Source organism: Mesoplodon mirus (assembly GCF_964341445.2).
Source record: "Mesoplodon mirus genome assembly, chromosome: 11".
NCBI classification, from domain to species: domain Eukaryota; kingdom Metazoa; phylum Chordata; class Mammalia; order Artiodactyla; family Ziphiidae; genus Mesoplodon; species Mesoplodon mirus.
In genome coordinates, this window is record NC_138987.1 from 76,066,235 (window position 1) to 76,087,257 (window position 21,023).

At 37.5% G+C, this 21,023-nt stretch overlaps 1 protein-coding gene across 3 annotated transcripts in view; it reads right to left on the reverse strand.

The window, feature by feature from the left end:
* Positions 1–21,023, reverse strand: part of FGD4 (FYVE, RhoGEF and PH domain containing 4) — a 211,163-nt gene that overhangs the window by 67,118 nt on the left and 123,022 nt on the right. For all 3 annotated transcript variants that reach the window (XM_082636476.1, XM_082636475.1, XM_082636477.1), the window contains exons 2-3: positions 10,539–10,691; positions 1,749–1,932 (exon numbers count right to left, since the gene is read on the reverse strand). In XM_082636476.1, the coding sequence (XP_082492602.1) occupies positions 1,749–1,932; positions 10,539–10,691 (337 nt within the window). The remainder of the gene's footprint in view (positions 1–1,748; positions 1,933–10,538; positions 10,692–21,023) is intronic.

Sequence of the window (21,023 nt, forward strand, 5' to 3'; positions counted from 1 at the left end):
TGCAACACTAACCCATACTTTTTAGGGCCTGTTCCTACTGGAAATACCTCATTAAAAACATATAATTATTTTTCATACTGGCAGTGGACTCTGCCACAGGTAACATCCCTTCACCAGATTGGCCCAAATGCTCACATTACATCCTATCTGCTCTTAGAACAATTTTGCTTAAAATGCCATACATTACAGCACATCTCTCCTTAGCGCCAACCTTCAAGTTTTGCATCAAAAAATGACTTTGAATCTGTTAACTCTGAAAGAGTGAAAGAAACTGATTTGGAAAAATATATTGAAAAAAACTGATATGGAAAAACTGCATGTTTTGTGCATGGAGAGGAGGAATACAAACAGTGGGTTACCAAAATAGTGAGGATCAGAGGACTCAGTCTTTCGGATACTGACCCATTCGAGGCTTCCCAAAGCTACGCCCGAATCTGAGGATACAGGCTCTGGCATGCACTATGGATAGGGGTCAGGGCTCCATCCCCTCCTTTTATTATGCAGTCACTGGACATGGCCCTGGGAATCTGCAAACATGCTATTGAATCAACTTGCCATGAGAAACAAAAAAAATTTCAATGGACATAAATCATTCTAGGAAAGATTACTATAATTTAAGATATCAAAGGTATTAAAAATCCTACTTCTGAGGGGGAGATGTTGAAGTTTAAATATTTATGACTCAAGTTCCCATAACTGATTAAGAACAGAAACTACTTTTCTCTAGAACTTGTTAGTAAATACAGTCTCACAAATGAGGGACACTGCAGTTTTGTACTTGGTCACAATTTCCAGAAGATCTTAAAGTATTTCTAAGCTATGATTCATTACATAAATAACAATGCATCCTGCAAATAACTTTTGAAATCACCTAATGGGAAACCATTCCCAAATATTACACTAGAATGAATGGAAATATTTGGCTTCAAGGATGAGAGTGAAGTTATACATACTGTTTAATTATATACAGACTTTTGGTGACACATAAAAAATCCTTCTGATAAAATTTTTTAAAAATTCTATTTAAGTCAGTGATGGGAATTCTAAGGAAAAACAATTGAGGGTCATATAAGTAGAAAAGCAACTTATGTGAGCTTTTTTTTATCTTTAAGTGAGAAATCTACATTTCGGCTACCTTTGTGAACCGTCAGGACTAAAGAATATAAAATTATAGCTAATAAATACGAATGGAAATTTAGCATGAATTTTGTTATTGCCAGTATCTCTTCACAAACCTAGTACAGTACAGGGGTATGGGGAGAGGGGAAACAGGGACTGAATGGATACAGAAGACCCACATTAAATAAAATGGGTCAGAAAGAAGAGATGGGACAGGCCCACAGGAGTTAAATTCAAGCATATGAAGTGAGAAGCAAAGAAACAGAGACAACTTCCTGCGTTTCCAACCCAGATATCTAGTGACCAATGGAATGACCCCAAGGAGTAACAACACACAAAGTGACATACACAGATACACAGGAAATGAGATCTACACAGCACACAATGTGATGAGAAGGCTGGGGCACAGAGCACTGCACACAGGTAATATATAATATAATATAATATGAATGAGAATTCATATTAGGGCAAGAGTAGCATTTTAAAAATTAACTCTTTCTAAAGGCCTACCAAACCTAATGGAATAAAATACTCTATTTTTAATTTTAAAATCTGTAACTCTATCATACTTTTTTAAAAACCAGCTTTCTTTTCCCCTCTGCCTTCTCCCATTGTAAGTTAGCTCTTACCTGCCTCCTTCAAAGCGACTGATGAGATCTGATATCTTACTGGGTTTTTCTTTTGAGACACAAGAAGCAGAGGCAGGTTTAACTTCCTCCATCCTTGGTTTTGCACTAGATAAAGCTTTATGCCTGGGGGTTTGGTGTATATTGGACGAAGGTGAATTCTGCAGGTGTAGTGGCTTTGGAGGCACTGTAGAAAAAGAATTAATAGAGTTCAGTATTTCACTGATATTTGTTCCTTAACAAAAGAATTCTGGTGTCCTGGGTGTAAAAATCTTTACCATTATCAACCTTTTGTAAAGGGGTCTGTCAAATTTGTACTGAACCTTAACCAAGAGACTTTTATCTATCTTGGACATTTACTCTGTGTCCTGTAGAAATCCCATTCCAAGATTCAAGTGGTTCTTTTAATTTTAAGTGATTTTAAATATGGCTTTATTAAACATCTATGGATCTACATATGGCTATGACATTCTAAACTCTATTAGAGATAACATAGCAGTTCTTTATCTATACAGAGAAAGGAAAGCACTAAATTTGAAACTAATTCCTAGACATACATTGCTTGCTATAAAACAGATTTTCTAATAACAGGGTGATAACAGATATACCAGAAACCAGAGCTAGTAGGTTAGACATAAAAGCCAACAAAAAAACCAACAAACAACAGTAAGATAATATTGCACTACTTAGAGCATCTTCCCAGTTAAAAGCACCTTATCTCATTTGACCTTAGATGCAATTTTTTCTTTACAGTCCTCTGAGTTAGATCATTATTTGCCTCCTACGTCTATGAAGTCTCAGAGAGCTTAAGTGATTGGCCTGGCGTAACAAGGCTGATAATATTTCATAACTGGTACCCAGACTCTAGCTCCTTCCATTATTAGCACTGCTCCTCATCATAAATCTGCAAAAGGTGGTTATAGAAGTTCTATTACTATTGTCTGCTACATTAATAGTTGCCTAGCATTAATATATCACAAATCATTTGGTTACTAATAAGTCCTCCACTCAATTAATAGAATAGTAACAGATCATTTCCAAAATACTAAAATCTACAGGTTTTCCATAACAGATGAGAAATTCTGTAGATGAGAAAATATAATATGTCACAAATATTTAATCAGTACAGGAATTACTTCAGTTTTGAAAACCAATACAGTATCATTTTTCTCAATTAACATTCTGGGTAAAAGAATATATAACTATACATGTTTTAACAAATCAAATAGAATCATCTCCTTTTTTCTTTTTTTAAACCCTTTTCCTAACTTCTGGAAAAAGGGTGGGGAATCATGTCTTCTTCTAATTACATGCCCCATTTTCCCAGAGCTGTTTACCCTGGTTTTCAGTAATCTCATCTCTTTTATGAACTTAGCTAGCTGACAGCTGCCTGATGCTCACTGGCCCAGATTTCATCATTTCTGTGTCAGTTATCAATTCTTACAGAGAAGGGAGAAAAAAACATATACACACACATATGTACACGTGTGTGTATGTGTGTGTGTGTGTATATATATATACACACACACACACAATGAGCTACAGGTGTAACAATTTACCTCTTTCCCTGTCAACACAAACAAGAAGAAAATTCCAGTGAAAAAATGAAATGCTTCTTTTTATGAAAATGATACTATTTTCCAAGACGTACTTGGGGGTGGGGGTGGGATGCTTAGTATAGTATCCATTGGAAAGGAAGGGGCTTACACAAGTGTGACATTTGTTCATTTTAAGGAAAAAGTTCCTGTGTAGAACAAATATATACCAAAATAGTAAACCAGGACAATATTCCACCCCCCAAATAGTTTTAATATTAGGAATAATTTCAATATTCCTAACTAGAATATTCAAAGAAGTGAATGTGTTCTTTATCATTCTGTGTGTAAAGATTGTTATAAAATAACTCTTCCATCTAGAGTTTACTCAGTGAACATTCCTTCTTTGATACTTGAAAGATGCAAATAAAATGATATGTATCAGCCAGTCAGTTTCTCAGAGATGACTCCACCGACTTTTCCCATCTCAATTATGCCTCTTTTAAACTGCATCATAGCACTGTGTACTTTTTCTCTAAAGTGCTTATAATAAATTATTGTATAATTATTAAGTAGTAATAAGCAGCATTAAATAATAGATCAGCAATAAAATATTAAATGCATTATAGAAATAAAGCTTTCTCTTCCACAAGTCTGGAGTCCTGTTAGGGTAAGGAATATGTTTGTTTTGATCATAATTATATTCACAGTAACTACCTGCACAGAGCTTGGCAAATTTGTGTCATCACAAATGTGTCATCAAGGAGCTCATATTCTAACGGGGAGACAGTTTAAAGATGTTGATAAAGCAGAGCACGGGGTACACAGTTAATTTAGAGGCACAGAGGAGACATCTATTTCAGCAAGAGAGACAATCCAAATGTGTATATTCACTGGTTTATGATACATTTTAAATAAAAGAGCACAAATGCTACATGGTATATGACAAAAATCCCAAGAGGGTCATGAATGGCTAAAGTGTCAGAAACACTGTCTTAGAGGAAAACAATGCATACTCTGATGAAAAGACATAACTGACAAGTGAAAATGATTCTTTTCTCTTGCTTTCATCATTTTTGATTTTTCTTTTACACTATGGAGGTCAACATTTCCAAATGCTCTCTGGACATCTCCTAGGTGTCCTATCAGCACCTCTGGTTCATTATGTCTGAAACTCTACTTACTACTTCGCCCCCGCAGCCCAAAGGATGTAAACAGAAAAAAGTGTTCAATCTAACCAATAATCAGAGAAATGCAAATTAAATCCACAATACCACTTCAGCCCCATCAGATTAACCAAAATTTCAAAATCTGACATTACCAAATGTCACTGAGGCTGTGAAGCAATGTGAACTAATACATTTTGAGAGGGATTATAAATTAATACAACTGCTAAGATCTCTCCCTCCCTTCTCTCTCTCTCTCTCTGTGTGTGTGTGTGTGTATATATATATATATATATATATATACAAACTTACACACATATATATATATTTCCAAAACATATATCATAGAGAAATTCTTACATATCTACACAGGGTTTTTAATTTTTTTTAACTTTTTTTTTGATCCCAACAAATATTTATTGAATACCTATTAAGTTCTATGCACTTGACCATATCAATGAACAAAGGGAAAGATAAGAAACAAAAAATAATAATAAGTAAACCAGGTATCAGAAGGTAGTAAATGCTAAGAGGAAAGGGGAGGGGCTAAAAGAACAACACAGGGGATCTGGAGTGTAGGGAGTGGGGGAAAAGGGCATACTGCAGTATTAAGTAGGGTGTTCAGAGTGGGCCTCTTTGAGAAATTCAGATTTGAACAAAGACTTAAAGAAGTTGAGGGAATTATTTGGGGAAGAGCATTCTACCAGCTAGAGAGAAAGCTAGAGACTAGTGGAGGCCAATGTGACTGGAGCCAAAGGAACAGGCAGAGCAGGTATTGAGGTCAGAGGGAGGGCCTGAGAAGGCAGAACCTGTGGAGTGCTGTAAGGATTTAAATTCCTGTAGAGCTCTGAGTTGAGGGATGATATGATATAGCTTAAATTCCAACAGCACCACACTGGCTGCTAGGTAGAGAATGTAGGGAAGTAGGGTGGGAGCAGGGTAGGAACAGGGAGAAGAGTTAGTGATGCTGAAAGTTCGGCTTCTGTGCACTGGTGCTGTATTGAATCTCAGAGACAGAGTTTGGGGTGAAGTGTAAAAGAATCGCTGTATTGCTTTGACAGGCAAAGGGGGCACAGAGGGCACCTGCCCCAAAAAGCTGTGTCCCAACCTAGGAGGATTTGACAAGGAGTTTTATAGAAATGGGTCAAGGGTGGGGTTGCTGATAAGATTAGGGTGTGTGTAGGGCCTGCACTCCTCTAATCTGGTCTCAGGTAATCTTGATGAGTTTCTCTGGTTCCTTTAATGCAGCCTGCAGCCTCAGTTGGAATTCTCTGGTATGAAGAATGCTGACATCTTAAAAAGCTTAAAGACCTTGTTCTGTGTATCCCTTGAGGTGGAACCAGGACTTTTCCCCAAGGCTGCACTATTGTTTCTCGGCTGCCTCTCCCTTGTCTTTGCATCCCTTCCCTTCCAGGATTAGCAACGGTTGGAATCTGTCCTTTGGAACACAGAGAAGGTCATGAAGGCTGGAGTCAAGAAATGGGGGACAGAAAGGCTTCAGTGCCCAGGAGCCCCATAGGGTCCTGCTTGGTTTCATTAAGAGGTTACTATATAATGGTGTTTAAAATGAGGCAGTGAGAAATAGTTAGATTCCAGATATATTTTAAAATTAGTTTTCCTGAAAAAAAAAAAAAAAGTAGTTTTCCTGAGAGATTAAACGTGAGGTTTGAGAGAAAGAAAGGAGAATCAAGAATGACTCAGACATTTGGCCTGCCCAACTGGCAGGATGGAACTGTCATCAACTGACACAATAGGTAAAGCAATTTTTGGAGAGATCGGTAGGCTAGTCAAGGACATTCTAAGTTTGAGATATCTAGTTGACTGTAAATAAAATGGGCTCTACTATAGCCAATTTTACGGATAGTAAATAAAACCAAAAAAATTAATTATTCAATTATTTCCAAGTATGCAAAATAATTATTGAGAATGAAAAAGAAACTAATTGCCACTGTCTACTGAAAGAAAAATGCATAAGGAAAAGTTATAAGTTTTATTCAGGGACCTTACTAAGGACTCAAGCCAGAGAGACAGCCTCTCAGCCCTGAAGAACTGCTCCAAAGAGGTAAGGGGAGAACCAAGATATATATGAACTTTTTTTTGCTGGGAAAAACATGTAATCAAGCACAGAATGATTACTGCTAATCACCAAGAATAGACAGACATCTCAAGTTAATGATTTTAGTGCTTTTCTATGTAGGGAAGATTCAAGAATCTGGGGTCACTGAAATTTTTCCTTAGATAGGTATCTTAACTTTCTAGGGGATGGTATATCCAAGCAAAGAATGCTTCCTGGTTTTCTCCATCCTAAATTCCCCTCAGGGTGCGCAGTGGGTGGGTTATTAGCTTGATTCCTGTAGAACTGGAATGGCAGTAACACTTTTTTTCTTTACACCAGTTTAAGTTTGGGGACTACCATTTGTAACATATTATACTTTAAGAATGAAACATTACACTAGAATGCTTTACTTTAGAAGCAGATGAAATGAATTATTCAGTTGAGTAAATTGAGTGTATTTACTTAAATTATTTGAACAATAATGTGGCTTTCAAAGTTGATGAAAATTTTTTAAACATTAAGGCTTAATGATTGAGAAGTGACACTATGTGGGCTTTATCAAAATAATTAACTATGGAGAATGTTGTGGATCAAAACTCCTAAGAGAAAAAGTACAACTATCTTTAATTGCTAAGACGTTCTTTTGAGTTATGTCTAGCATGGCAGAAAATAGACCAATATTAAAAGTGGTGAACAAGAAAGACATATTGGAGTTGCTCAGTAATTTGTTTGACTGGTAGGATTGGTAAGAAGTGAATAAACCATTGTTTCCCAAGGCCTTAGGGTATTTTCTGAGGCAAAACAAGCCCTAACTATAGAAGGAATCCATTTCAAAAGCTACAGGCTTAGATTCAAATGAAAGCTTATCTAATCTAAAATTTAGCTCTTTTATCCTTTTGAAAAATATAACTCTTCAAAAATATCTACTTGTTAGTAATTTTTAAAATTGAGATATAATTGACATATAACGTTATATTAATTTCAGGTGTACAGCACAATGATTTGATATTGGCATATACCACAGTAAGTCTAGTTAACATCTGTCAACACACACAGTTACACAGTTTTTTTTCTTGTGATGAGAACTTTTAAGATTTCTTAGCAACTTTCAATTATATAATACAGTATTATTGACTATAGTCACTATCTAAATCCTCAGGATTTATTTACTTATTGGTAATTAATAAACACAAAAACATAAACTTGATGTTGTTCCAGACACATTACTACATAATCACCACTAATAAAAAGTCAGTTCTCTCCTTTTAAACATCACCAAAATAAATTGTAACCATGATATTATCAGCACTCCACATGAGAAGCAAACACATAAATAAGATTCAATTATGAGCTATTTTTAGGATCTAGATCAGAGTTTCTCAAACTACTGACATTTACAGTCAGATAATTCTTTGTTAGGGAGGTGGAAAAGGCTGGCCTGTGCACTGTAGGATGTTGAGCAGCATCCCTAGCCTCTACCCACTAAATGTCAGTAGCAACTCCCAAATGTTGTCGCAAGCAAAAAAGCCTCCAAATAATACTCATGGGGTCAAGAGGGGTACAACAGGCCTGCAAAATTATCTCCAGCTGAGAACTACTGATCTAGAATAACAGTCTTCAACTGAATGAAAATTCCATAATGGATCTTGAAGCCTCAACAGCCTCATCATGCATAACTTATAAGGGAGTTGCAAGGAAGTGGGCAGAAAGGTGTCAGTGTGATAATCCCTCACTCTGAGCAGGAAGTCTCCGTTAGCATCCCCTTCATTTCTCAGCCCCAGTCACCAAAATGGTCCTAAGGATTTGGAGAAATTAAAAGTAGCTTCTCTCTACTAGAGGGTGGGAAATACTATCTGTCAGCAAGTCAATAAGTAGTGCTCAATCTATTTGGCAGCTGATCTGACAATACCAAGATGTAGCCTCATTTCAGGACGCTGCTCTCTTTATGGCACACAGTCTATGTTTTAAACAAAGAACAGCCGAAACTAAAAGAGACATGATGATGGAGCAGGATTCATTCAGTAAGTATTACTGAAGGCCTGCTATGCTGTGTGCTAGGCACAGGGAATGTAGTAGTGTAAAAGGCAGAAAAAATAACCAACATGGATGAGTTACATATACAGTAGACCAACCTGTAATGAATGAGAAAAACCAAAGCAGGGATGATCAAATATGAGATTTAAGGGGTGATGGTGGGGTTAAAATTTTAGCTAGGGGGGCCAGGGAAGGGCCAAACAATGAGTGAGAATATTTTGAAAAAGAAGTATAAAGTACTCTATGTAGTTTATTTACTATCTGGAAATACTCTGTCGTTATGTAAAATTATATATATAAAACTATATATATTCAAGATAGGAAGTAATTATATATATTTAAATAGCAATACATTGACTTCAATATAACTACAAACAGTAAAAAGCAAGGTCAGTGTTTTCTCCCCTAAAGAATGGGATTATTTGGCACATGGCAGCTCAGGAAGGACACTGCTAGAATTTATCTCAATGAACTAAAAAAACAATGAAGTAATGCAATGCATCTTTCCAAAACAGTCTTTATAAATAATGAAATTCATGCTTTTGATCTGGGCAATTACATAAAATTGAATTGTATTTATTTCTTATATATTTTTTTACCTTATTTGAGGTCAGCTTAGGTCTAATGAGCAATATGGAATTTTGTATTGTGCAAATAAAATGGCTTAAATCATGATCAGAAAAATTTCTATTTTCATATTCACAATGTTATAAGGAATATGGCCAAAGATTAAGGTTATAAACTCATGAATGAGCTAGTCATTTGAATCTCCAATTATCTGACCTTGTTTGATAGCCATATCCCATACCACCACCAATAGAGCTAGCAGTGAGAACAAAAAGAAAAATATCCCATAACCTGGAAGACTCCATTTTACCCCCATTAAAGATCTCTTTCAGAAATTCTTAAAACATAAGAACAAGAAAGAGACCAAAGTAAACACAAAATAATCCAAATAAAAATTGATTTTTCCAAAGTATAGTGATTCTGAAAATGCCTAGTACTCTTTCTTGGCTGAATGTTCAGCATTTGATATAAATGAAAATATATTAGAAAGAAACTACACATTAAGCCACAGTGTAGCATAGTTTTGTGTTTGTTACACTTCAAAAGGCCTTGCTCTCAATCATCAAAATTTTAATTCTGTGCTTCTTAAAGTTAATACACAGTTTACTAGAAATTTATTATTAAAAGAAAGTGGTCACTGAACAAAGCATTCAGAGATTTCTACCATTATAATTTTTCCCCTTGTTGGATGCTCAATTCCTGGATAGAGGGACTCTTTTAATTTCTGTGGATGACTTTACTAGGAAGTCTGAAAAGCCCCAGTTCCTTAATATCGCAAAATCACATTCTTGCTAAGTATATTAAAGCACTGTTTTAGAACAATCTGTTTCACAGACCCTCTGACATCTAGCAAGTCATGATGACTTTCTGACACACACGTTAATTTGTTACATATTTATTATGCAAACAGTAAGTTAGGCTCTTGTACTATGTCACGCATAATGCATGAAGAGATCACATTTCCATTAAGGGGACATGTAAACGATTTATGCAACATGAAAAGAACCATAATAGAGAATTACATAAGGTGTTTTTTAGGAGTAGAAACCCCACCTGAGTAGGTTCACAGACTGACTTTTTTTTTTTTTTTTTTTCTGTATGTGGGCCTCTCACTGTTGTGGCCTCTCCCGTGGCGGAGCACAGGCTCCGGATGTGCAGGCTCAGTGGTCATGGCTCACGGGCCCAGCTGCTCCGCGGCATGTGGGATCTTCCCGGACCGGGGCATGAACCCTTGTCCCCTGCATCGGCAGGCGGACTTACAACCACTACGCCACCAGGGAAGCCCCACAGACTGACTTTTCTCCTGAAAAAATAAATGCGCCCAGTTCCTCCCATTTAGAGCTTAAAACTCTTTCTTAGTGATCATCATTCTTCTGTGTTGCCTTCATCAATGAAGAAAGCATGCAACCTGATCAAAAAAACCCCATCACCATACCTTGTGGCTTTGGACTTGCAGCTGAGTGTTTTGCTGGAGTTTTCCCATTTATTCCCTGAGCCTCTTCATCAGATACATTCTGATCAATCAGTGTGGTTGTGCTGCTCGTCAAGCAAGGTGAAACTATAGTGATCTTTGGACAGGTACTGCTGCCTGGAAGAGTTCAAAAAGAAAGGACAGGTAAATGCAGAGGCGGAGCATAACTACATCTCGGGACTTAATTTCTTCTGACCCCATAAAACAAAAACAGTCACAGTTACAAGAGTATGCATTGAAATACTTTTCCCACGTGTGCTGGCCTTGACAAAGAGTTTTCCTGAGAAAGATCTCATTCCATGTGCTTGAGAAACCTTATAATACATGCTGACAGAGACTGCTGACTACTACACACACACACACACACACACACACACACACACTCTCCCTCTCTTTCTCTCCCCGCCCCCCGCCCCTTTCCTTGCAGGGCCATGGAAAGGGCAGAATGCAGCTGCTATGATGCAGGTGAAGGAGAGGACCAGAGGGCCCCAGCACTAATCTGTTAAAAGCGTTCCTTTCCAGCATCCAGTCAGTCACCAGTCATTGAGTGGTTCAAAAGAACAAAGCAGGAAAGCACGAACATGACAGCTGACCTAAAGACTCTAGAAGAATGGCTTGATTAAAAATGAAGAAATCACACACACACACACACACCATGCCCCTCTCTCACTAGCTTACTCAGACTCCAAATCAACGTATTATTAATATCCATGTTTTCAAAAAAAGAAAAAAAGACTGACGAGAGTATGTAGATAATATTCATATTTAGTTACAACTCAAAAATCTTTGAAACACTGCAGTGCTTTAAAAAACTGAAATACATCATGAGGCACAGATGGAGAACAGATCAATTCTTAGTTCAATTTCTGATGTAAGAAGTTAAATACTGAATTTCAGAGACTTTTAAAGAAATCATAAGCCTGTGTTTTCTCTTTAAACGCATGCTAAATTTTCCTTTCTTCTAGTTGACATGGTGATATTAACAACAGATTAGACCCTGTTTAGGAGAAAATAAAATTTCTACCAGGAAATTCACTATCGTTAAATAAAAGTCTGTCATTTAAGAAACTATCATTTGACTAAGAAACAGTTTCATTTTTACAGAATCCAAATATTTAAAATGAGAACTATTAGAGATAAAGGGCTTTAATAATTATTCAAAACAAGAAAAGCTAATAAAACCCAATCAACTTTTTATTGAGTAAAAAAATTCCCTTTTACTTCAATTGATTGGGTAATATTGATTAAAAACTACAATATTGCTTTATTTTCTGTGCTCCCCTTAAAATATATCTAGGTAAAACAAATTTTAGAAGATATTAATAGTTCCAAGTATTGTCTGAGAAGTTATTAGAGACCCAATGCTAAAACACATTAAATGAGTTTCATCAGACACCCTTCTGCTAAAATGGTCTGCCAATTAAATAAAGCATTGTTTAGCCAAATAAAGGCCTTGAATGCAAGATTTAAGGAACATTTATTTGACAGCATATTATAAATTATAAACAGAAGAAATTATAAACAGAAGAAATAAAAGCTTAGTCTTTAAATGTGTGATCCTATCTACCTTCTTAGAAAAGCCACATGAAGTAGGCAAAGCATATTCCTAAAATCCACAGTGAACCATCCAACCACTCAGCCTCTTAGGGGCATTAGGATGTTTGTTCCACAATGATCCCAAGAATGGCTTAGTATTTGAAAGGCCACCTGCTGGGGTCTAGTGAAGGATGGCCTTGGGGCAGAAACGGTGAAAAGCCACAGCCCAACTACAAATCAGAGGCAGAAACTGTAACTTGACAGTAAAATGAGACACTGTGAAAGCAAGAATGCAGCTTTAGAGATGATTTATAGCAACAAAACTATAAAAGGGGGAAGCTAAGGGGTAAATGAGAAAACGAATTAAACTGAATTTTTAAAAAATAGATCACCACTGTTACATATTAAAAGATGAAACTAATAATTAACCTATTTAGAAACAAAACATGTCTTGAGTAAATAACTTTTAATTGAAAACTAGGCACTTAATTTCTGGATAGCAAGCTTGCAGGATCTGATGGGTTTACAAGATCATATTTATTAGAGAACATCTCAGATGAATGTGATGAAATGCCTGCAGTAGGAGATTAAGTACACATCTATTTTCTTTTGAATCCATTAAAGTCATGATTACAAATCTTTTGCCAGTGATAATAAATCCACAGCCAGAAACTACATTTCAGATCATTATTTAAAACCCATTTCCAAACTTCAGCCATTATCACAAGGTATGAAAATATGGTGAAAGACACAGAAAACACATTCTTAAAAGGTTGTTAAAAAAATAAAAATAAAAAAAAGCAAAGACAAATATGCAACAGAGACCATGCAAAGCTTGAAATCTTTACTATTATTTACTATCTGGTCCTTTACAGGAAAAGTTTGCTGGCCATGGTCTAGGTCAAACAAATAATGGTAAAGGAAGTTTGACTAAAATTAGGCAGCACCATTTCATTAAATCATCTAACATCCTGGATATTAGCAACACAGAGGAATACTTCTTTTTGCTTGTTTATAACTGACTCAGCCTGTTCACATTTGGAGACAGTCCTTATTTGGGTACCAGTTGCATAACAGGGACTTGAAACCAAAATTGTAACTAGATGGTCTACCTATTCAAGAAATTTTATATTATAGAGGCTTTCAGATTCCAATTTACCAAGAACCAGTATGAGTGATTAAACAGGTATCTCTGGGCGCAGATACAACCAGTTACATTATGTTAGCATAGGGAGAGGGGTCCTATTTACTGTCTCTTCTTAAGGATTGGTAATCTATTTAGGTACTGGTCCTAACCATTTTGCATTCCTCTGTCTTATGCTTGCTGGGTCATATCTCCTGTAAGAACTGTCTAGACAGATGTAACTGCAGGGTATCCTCAGATATTCTCAGTTAATCCAGCCTCATCTTTGACTGCATAAACCTCCCTGTTCCAACTGGAGAGGTTCCCACTGTGGCTTAACTTTCATTTATGTGTCTTCTGCATAGTACTTGTGAGTGGCAGATAATCTCTCTGACTGGTTAGGGTAACTCTGTCTCCTATTTGCAAAATTTTGTGTTGGGTTGTTAACGTTTTGCCAACTTATTCTTGAATGGCTCTTTCACAAATTAAGGTTGGATTTACTCCAAGGCGAAGTCCGTTCACTTCTTGATTCTTCAGGCCTGATCCCTTGTCATGGTATCCATGACCTCAGATCACATCTTTATGGCCATGTCTATAGTGCCTCACCCAACCATAACATCTCTCCCAACTGCACCAAGTCTCTAGCCCAGAAGATCTCCATGGACTCCACCCTCAGGACAAGAGGATCTCTTGATTTAAGAGCACAGAGTAGTTTTCTAAGGGAAACAATCTTCCTAGGTGTATATTGTCCAGAACGAAAGATATACTTAAAAAAGAAAAAAGAAAAAAAACACCAATATTTTGAAATAATCTTAGATTTACAGAAGAGTTGTACCCAGGCTCTTAGGTTAGCATCTTATGTAACTACAGTATATTATCAAAACTAAAAATTTAATATTGGTACAATACTAGGCCACAGATTTCATTCAGATTTCACCATTTTTTTCACTAACATTCTTTTTCTGTCACAGGATCCAAACCAAGATATCATGTTGCATTTAGTTCTCCAATCTGTGAGAGTTACTCAGTCTTTGCTCATCTTTCATGACCCTGGCAGTTTTGAAGAGTACTGGTAAGTATTTTGTAGAATGTCCCTCAAACTGGGTTTCTCTGATGTTTTCTCATGATTAGACTGGGTTTACAGGTTTGGGGGAAGAACATCACAGAGGTGATGTACCCATCTCACTGCATTACATCACTGCATGATATCAACATGATTATCATGTGGTGTTAACCTTGGTCACTGAGTAAGGTGGTGTCTGACAAGTTTCTACACTGGAAAATATTCTATTTATAAGACATTTTTCAACAGTCTTCTCCTATCATCCCTTCAAAGACTCCCCACCTGTCCCACAGTTCTGGATATGGATCATATCTCCCATGTGCTATTTAAAATGCCTGGATTAAGAGATCAATTGCACTTTTTAAAAAAGCAATTAAAGTTATAAAACTCATGGTTTACAACTCATTTGTCAATGAGGAACAAATCCTGAGCAAGGAAATTTATTTCAGAAAACGACTTCAGTTTCCCAAACTTCAAGAACTCAATAATAGGGGCTTCCCCGCTGGCGCAGTGCTTAAGAATCTGCCTGCCAATGCAGGGGACGTGGGTTCGTGCCCCGGTCCGGGAAGATCCCACATGCCGCGGAGTGGCTGGGCCCGTGAGCCATGGCTGCTGGGCCTGCGCGTCCAGAGCCTGTGCTCCGCAACAGGAGAGGACAAAACAGTGAGAGGCCCGTGTACCGCAAAAAAAAAGAACTCAGTAATAAAATCCATACCCACGTCCACCCCACCCTGCCAAATAATAAGCAAACCACAAAGGATCTTAAGAAGAAAATACGATGGACAGTTTAATAAATTTCCTTGGACCTAGAAAATCTAATTTTAGGAATCTAATCTACAGAAACAATCTTGTATGTGTAAAAGTATATGCATATGGACAGTCAATGCAACATATGCAGCTGTGAAAAACAGAAAAACAAAAATAAGACTGGGAAGATTTCCAAGATATTATTAAATAAAAGACAAAAAACTAGAAAATATGTACAATATGATCCCACTTTAAAAAAAGAAATAAGATACATACAAACGTGTATAACTGTACTGAAATGAATGTAAGGTAACATGGCAAGGGGACGGGGTAGGGTGAGAGAATGAATGAGAACTTTTATGTTTTGCTGTCCATACAGCAATATCATTTAAATCTTTTATAATGAAAATGTACTTATTAATTACTTATATAAAAAAGAGAAAAATCTATGAAAGTCGCCAAGTATATGTACTACAAATTATTTTTAAAAGTATATCCTTTACATGTGTACACCTATGTTCATAGCAGCATTATTCATAATAGATAAGATGTGGAAGCAAACCAAGTATCTGTTGACGGATGAATGGATAAACACAAATATGGCATATACATACAATGGAATATTATTCAGCCTTAAAAAGGAAGGAAATTCTGATACATGCTATAACATGGATGGCCTTGAGGCCATTGTGCTAAGTGAAATAAGCCAGTTGAAAAACACAAATACCTTATGATTCCATTTAAATGAGGTACATAGAGTAGTCAAAATTGGAGACAGAAAGTAGAATAGTGGTTGCCAGGGAGTGGAGGGATAGGAGAATGAAGTTATTGTTTTACAAAAGTTAAGTTTTACAAGATCAAAAGAGTTCAGTGCATGGATGATTGTCACAGTAGCACAACAATGTGAATGTACTTAATGCCCATGAACAGTACACTTAAAATAGTTAAGATGGTAAACTTTATATTATGCATTTTTAACATAAAAATTTTAATTAAAAAAGCATACCCCTTGCTTAATTAAAAAAAAGTAAAGAAATACTAATATATTCAATTGCCTACTTAGCATCTCTACTAGTATGTCTAAGAACTAACCCACACCCAAATCTGACACCCTTGTCTCCCAACTCTCACTCAAAATTAACTGCCTTTACCATCCTCTCCATCTCAGTTAATGGCAACCTCATCTGTGCTTAGGACAAAAAGCTTGGAGGTGTCCTAAAGTCCTCTCCTTTTCTCTCAGACTCTATAGCCTATCCATCAAGAAATTCTGTTGACTCTACCGTCTACCACTACCACCTGCTCAGCTACTATTCTGACCTAAATTACCACAATCTTTGACTGGATTACAGCAAGACCTTCCACCTGGTCTCCCTGTGCCTACCCTTCCTTGTCTTCTGTATGTGTTTTCAAACAGGCCAGAGAGATCCCTTTTAAAACCCAAGTCAGATCATGTCCCTCCTGTGCTTAAAATTCTTCCATGGCTCCACATTTCACTCACAGTTTAACATCTCAACTCTTTACAGTGGCTGACAGGCTCTACATGATCTGACCTTAGTCCCCTTGCCACTGACCTCATTGCCTAGCATTGCCCCCTTGCTCACTCCATGCTAGTCATACTGGTTCCCTGCTATTCCTCCAACGGGCCAAGCACGCTTTACAGCCTTTGGTCTAGCTGTTTTCTGCTGGAATGCTCTTCCCCCAGATAACTGCTTTCTCCTCACATCTTGGCTCAAATTGCATCTTGTCAACATGGACTACACTGACCACTCCATCTAGTATTACTGTTACTCACAGGGTTTCCCTCCCACCCCCACCCCATAGCCCTTATCACCTTCTAAGAGACTACATTATTTATTTTCTTAATTGTCTGTCTCCCCCGGTTAGAATGTAAGCCCTGGCAACATCTCAGGATTACCACCTGCCACATAAGTAGATGCTCAGTAAATAATTGTTGAAGAAATGAATTCTAGATACTTCAGGAAAGTTTCTCTTCATCTGCTTACATTCTCATTTTCTATTTCATGAGAAGTGTTTTCTAAGTTCCAACAATAAAGGAGACATGTAGCTGTTTGAGAGCTTAATCTATACAAAATTTCAAACATTTCCATTCTTAGGTAAATTTTTAAACATTCCAGGTTATTTATACACAAATTCTAAATATCTAGGGGGAAAAAAAACAACAAAAAACTTTACCCAAGTTATCTTCCTCACAACCCAGCAGATTTCTAAACATCTGGAATTGTAGAACTATCCAGATGTTTGTCTTGATAAAAAAAAAAAGTAGCAGCCAAAAATCCCAGCAACTGACTGAAATATTTTTATTTATTAAAATCTGTAATTTTATTTACATTTATTAGAGTCACTAGCTAAAATGCACTATGACTGCCAATGTTTCAGACTCAGCATCTGATGCTACCTAAAATTATAGAATAGTACAGAGTTATACTGTCAAGAAAAGCAGATTGCTTCAGGTCTTGAAGTTCAAAAGTAATATGAACTCAAAATAAGCCTTGAAGGTAGGTAACTGTAGATATTCATTATTTTTAAAGGTCCCACTGCTGTATGATAAAATAAAATATGTAAAAAGGCAACTGTTACTATTGTATCTAAGGTATATGCAACAACATATGTAATGAGATAAGATAAATGCAGCCTCTAAAAACACAAAAATCATTTGTTTTTAAACTAGGAATATTTTATTTTCCTGAAACATGCTCCATAATTTTATTGAAATTTTTGCTACTCAAAAGTAGTGAAAAGGATAGTAAAGTTTCTGAAGAATGCTACTGTGACTGAAGAATGTTATTGTGACTGATCCTTTCAAAGGTAAAATCTATTAGATGAACTGAAACACATCTCACTAAGATTGTCAAAATTCCAGTTTTGAGTAGGAGCTCACAGATGAGGCCCACAGCCATAGTACCTGTTATGTACTAATATATGTATGTATAGCAGACTATGTATATCACTACAATTCAACCATGAGTTCTAGGGGTCTGAATCCCTGATCCCCACTTTCAGAGTGGCCATTCATTAGGTGCCATGAATACCCGCATAGAAAGTGTTGAAAGTGCACATTCCATGATGCCTTCTGGGTTGGTGCTGGGCCTGGTTGGTCAGTGTGTTTTGCTGTGCCTTGGCATGGTGTTATTTTAGGTAGAGACCAAACTTCCTCTGCATACCCCTGCGTGGGGAAGGGAGCTGGTGGCAGCTCTTCCACCCCCAACCATACACCGATGGAGGTTCCCCTTTTGGCTATAGTTAACTAAGAATGTTGGTCAAGATTACAGAAAAGTTCTTGCAATTTAAAGCACAAAAAACTACTCTATGTCTGCAGCCATGACCAGAGGGGAAGGTAGGAGTAAAGAGAAACCACAATCAATTACATGCTGCTCCTTCTGCCTGCTTGCAAAGGGCAGTTCTAGTTGACACCATCTGAGTTGGAGAGGTTCATAGCCTGCTGTGCTTTACCCGATAAACTGATGCCAATTTATAATAACACGCATTTCTTGGTTCCTTCTTTTTTATAACCAAGTGGAAGAAACTGGGCCCTAGATTTATCAAAAGAACCTGCATTACTGCTGTACTGACAATGAGAAATATCCCTGAGAAGCTGCCCATCCATGTAATCAAGTAAGTGCTGTTTTGAAGTCGTCACACTTTTTGCCAGAGCCTAAGGTTCATAACAGTTTTAAGTTTTGAAATCTATGAACATACATACTATAAAAGATCTCTAAGTATATTAATGTGCATATGGGCCTGCTAACTGGTGTTAGATTTCCCCAATACATCATCTGTATCAAAAAGTCAGCTCAGGGACGTCCCTGGTGCTGCAGCGGTTAAGAATCCGCCTGCCAATGCAGGGGACACGGGTTCAATCCCTGGTCCAGGAGGATCCCACATGCCGTGGAGCAACTAAGCCCACGTGCCACAACTACTGAGCCAGCACTCTAGAGCCTGTGAGCCACAACTACTGAAAGCCTGCGTGCCTAGAGCCTGTGCTCTGCAACAAGAGGAGCCACCGCAGTGAGAAGCCCACGCACCGTGACGAAGAGTAGCCCCCGTTCAGCACAACTAGAGAAAGCCCACACACAGCAACGAAGACCCAACGCAGTTAGTTAGTTAGTTAGTTAGATAGATAGATAGATAGATAGATAAAAATAAATAAATGTATGTATGTATGTATGTATGTATGTATGTATGTGTGTGTGTGTGTGTATGTGGGGTCAGTTCAGATGCTGCGCATATGCACACCTAGGCAGCTTTCCTTGATCCCCAGAAGCGTAACACTTGGCTGTTTCCAGGCCAGTTGTACTAGTAATTGTATATACTAAATATATCCTTAGGGCAACATAAACATTCTTCAGGGCATGTCAGTCATATAACTAATTTGCCTAAGTTCAAATCCTGGCTTCACCGTTTAATAGCTGATTGACTTACTTCAATTTCCTGATCTGTAAATGAGAATTCATAGGATTCATAACAGTACCCCTCTCATAAGGTTGTTGTGAGGATTATGATTCAATTAATTCCAGTGAAAGTACAAGAGCAGTAGCTGGCACACGGTAATTGCTATATAACTACTTGCTACTACTGTTACAACTTGTATAATACGCAATGCTGTATAATGCCCAATGCTGTATAATGCCAGGGTAGTGGATCAGGGGACCAGATCTTTACTCTCTCCTCCCTCCAGCCTCTTAAGACCCTTACCTTTTGCCTCCTTCTATGCCCGCCCTATCTGCTTATATTTGCCCTTACCACTGCCTAAATTATGATTTACTACCACCCAGCACTTGCTCATGCTGGTTTACTTTGTTAGCAGCTGCCATTTGCTTCAGTGCCTCTGCTACTTTCAGGGATTCCCAATGGGTCACTTTGGATAAATTCCGGCCAATTAATGACTCTTTTGCAAGTTAATACAATAATGAATTATTTACAAATATGTGGCCTGGTACATTAAATATGGTAACAGTATTAGTAATGACAATGTGATGTCTGACTTTTTTTTTTGTGGCCACCCTGCGCGGCTTGTGGGATCTTAGTTTCCTGACCAGGGATTGAACCCGAGTCCTCAGCAATGAAAGCACAGGGTCCTAACCACTGGACCGCCAGGGAATTCCCTGATGCCTGACATTTGACACGGAGTAGAATTTACTACAGACCATTTAAATCCCAAACAATTTAATAATTATTCTTCACCCTTTACCATGATTGTAAATATGTGTCCTGGATTCCATAACTTTTTTCATTTTTCCTCCATCTGACATTTCTTCATTTGATATGAGGCACAATTGCTGGTTTTTAAACAATTAATCATTTTCTGAAAAGCACATTTAAGTGCTTATGACCACTTAAACTCAATATTTAATAGCTCTCATCGTTATGCTTCCAAAGTACAAATTGTTCTTGTAAGCTCTGAGAATATCCAGTGATCAACTGCAAAATGAGTTAAGAAAACGTATCAAGCTTCTACTTTATTCTATTCTTTCTTTTTTCTTTTTGTCCCTCCTTACATGTACTGAGTGATAACTCCCTAATTAAAAGTGCCAGGTACTCTGCTAATTACTGGGGACAGGAGGACAAATAAGACATAATTCTTACCCTAAGGTAATTCCTAGAGATATGCACAATTCCATAGGTGTCAGTCCCCCTGTCCCCAACCCCTTGCTAACTGCAACTAGGAAGCAACTGCACTATTCACCCTATCAGCAATGGCAGAGGGTGAAGAGGAGAGGAATGGATCTGAGGCTTACTGAGGAAGGAATCAGGGAGGGACAAAGAGGAGGAAAGGATAACAACACTTACTTAGGCTTCTGACTAACGTGACAGGGAAACAGTGCCTTTCACTTTAAGAATGCAAGAAGATGGGGCTTCCCTGATGGTACAGTGGTTAAGAATCCACCTGCCAATGCAGGAGACATGGGTTCAAGCCCTGGTCTAGGAAGATCCCACATGCCGTGGAGCAACTAAGCCTGTG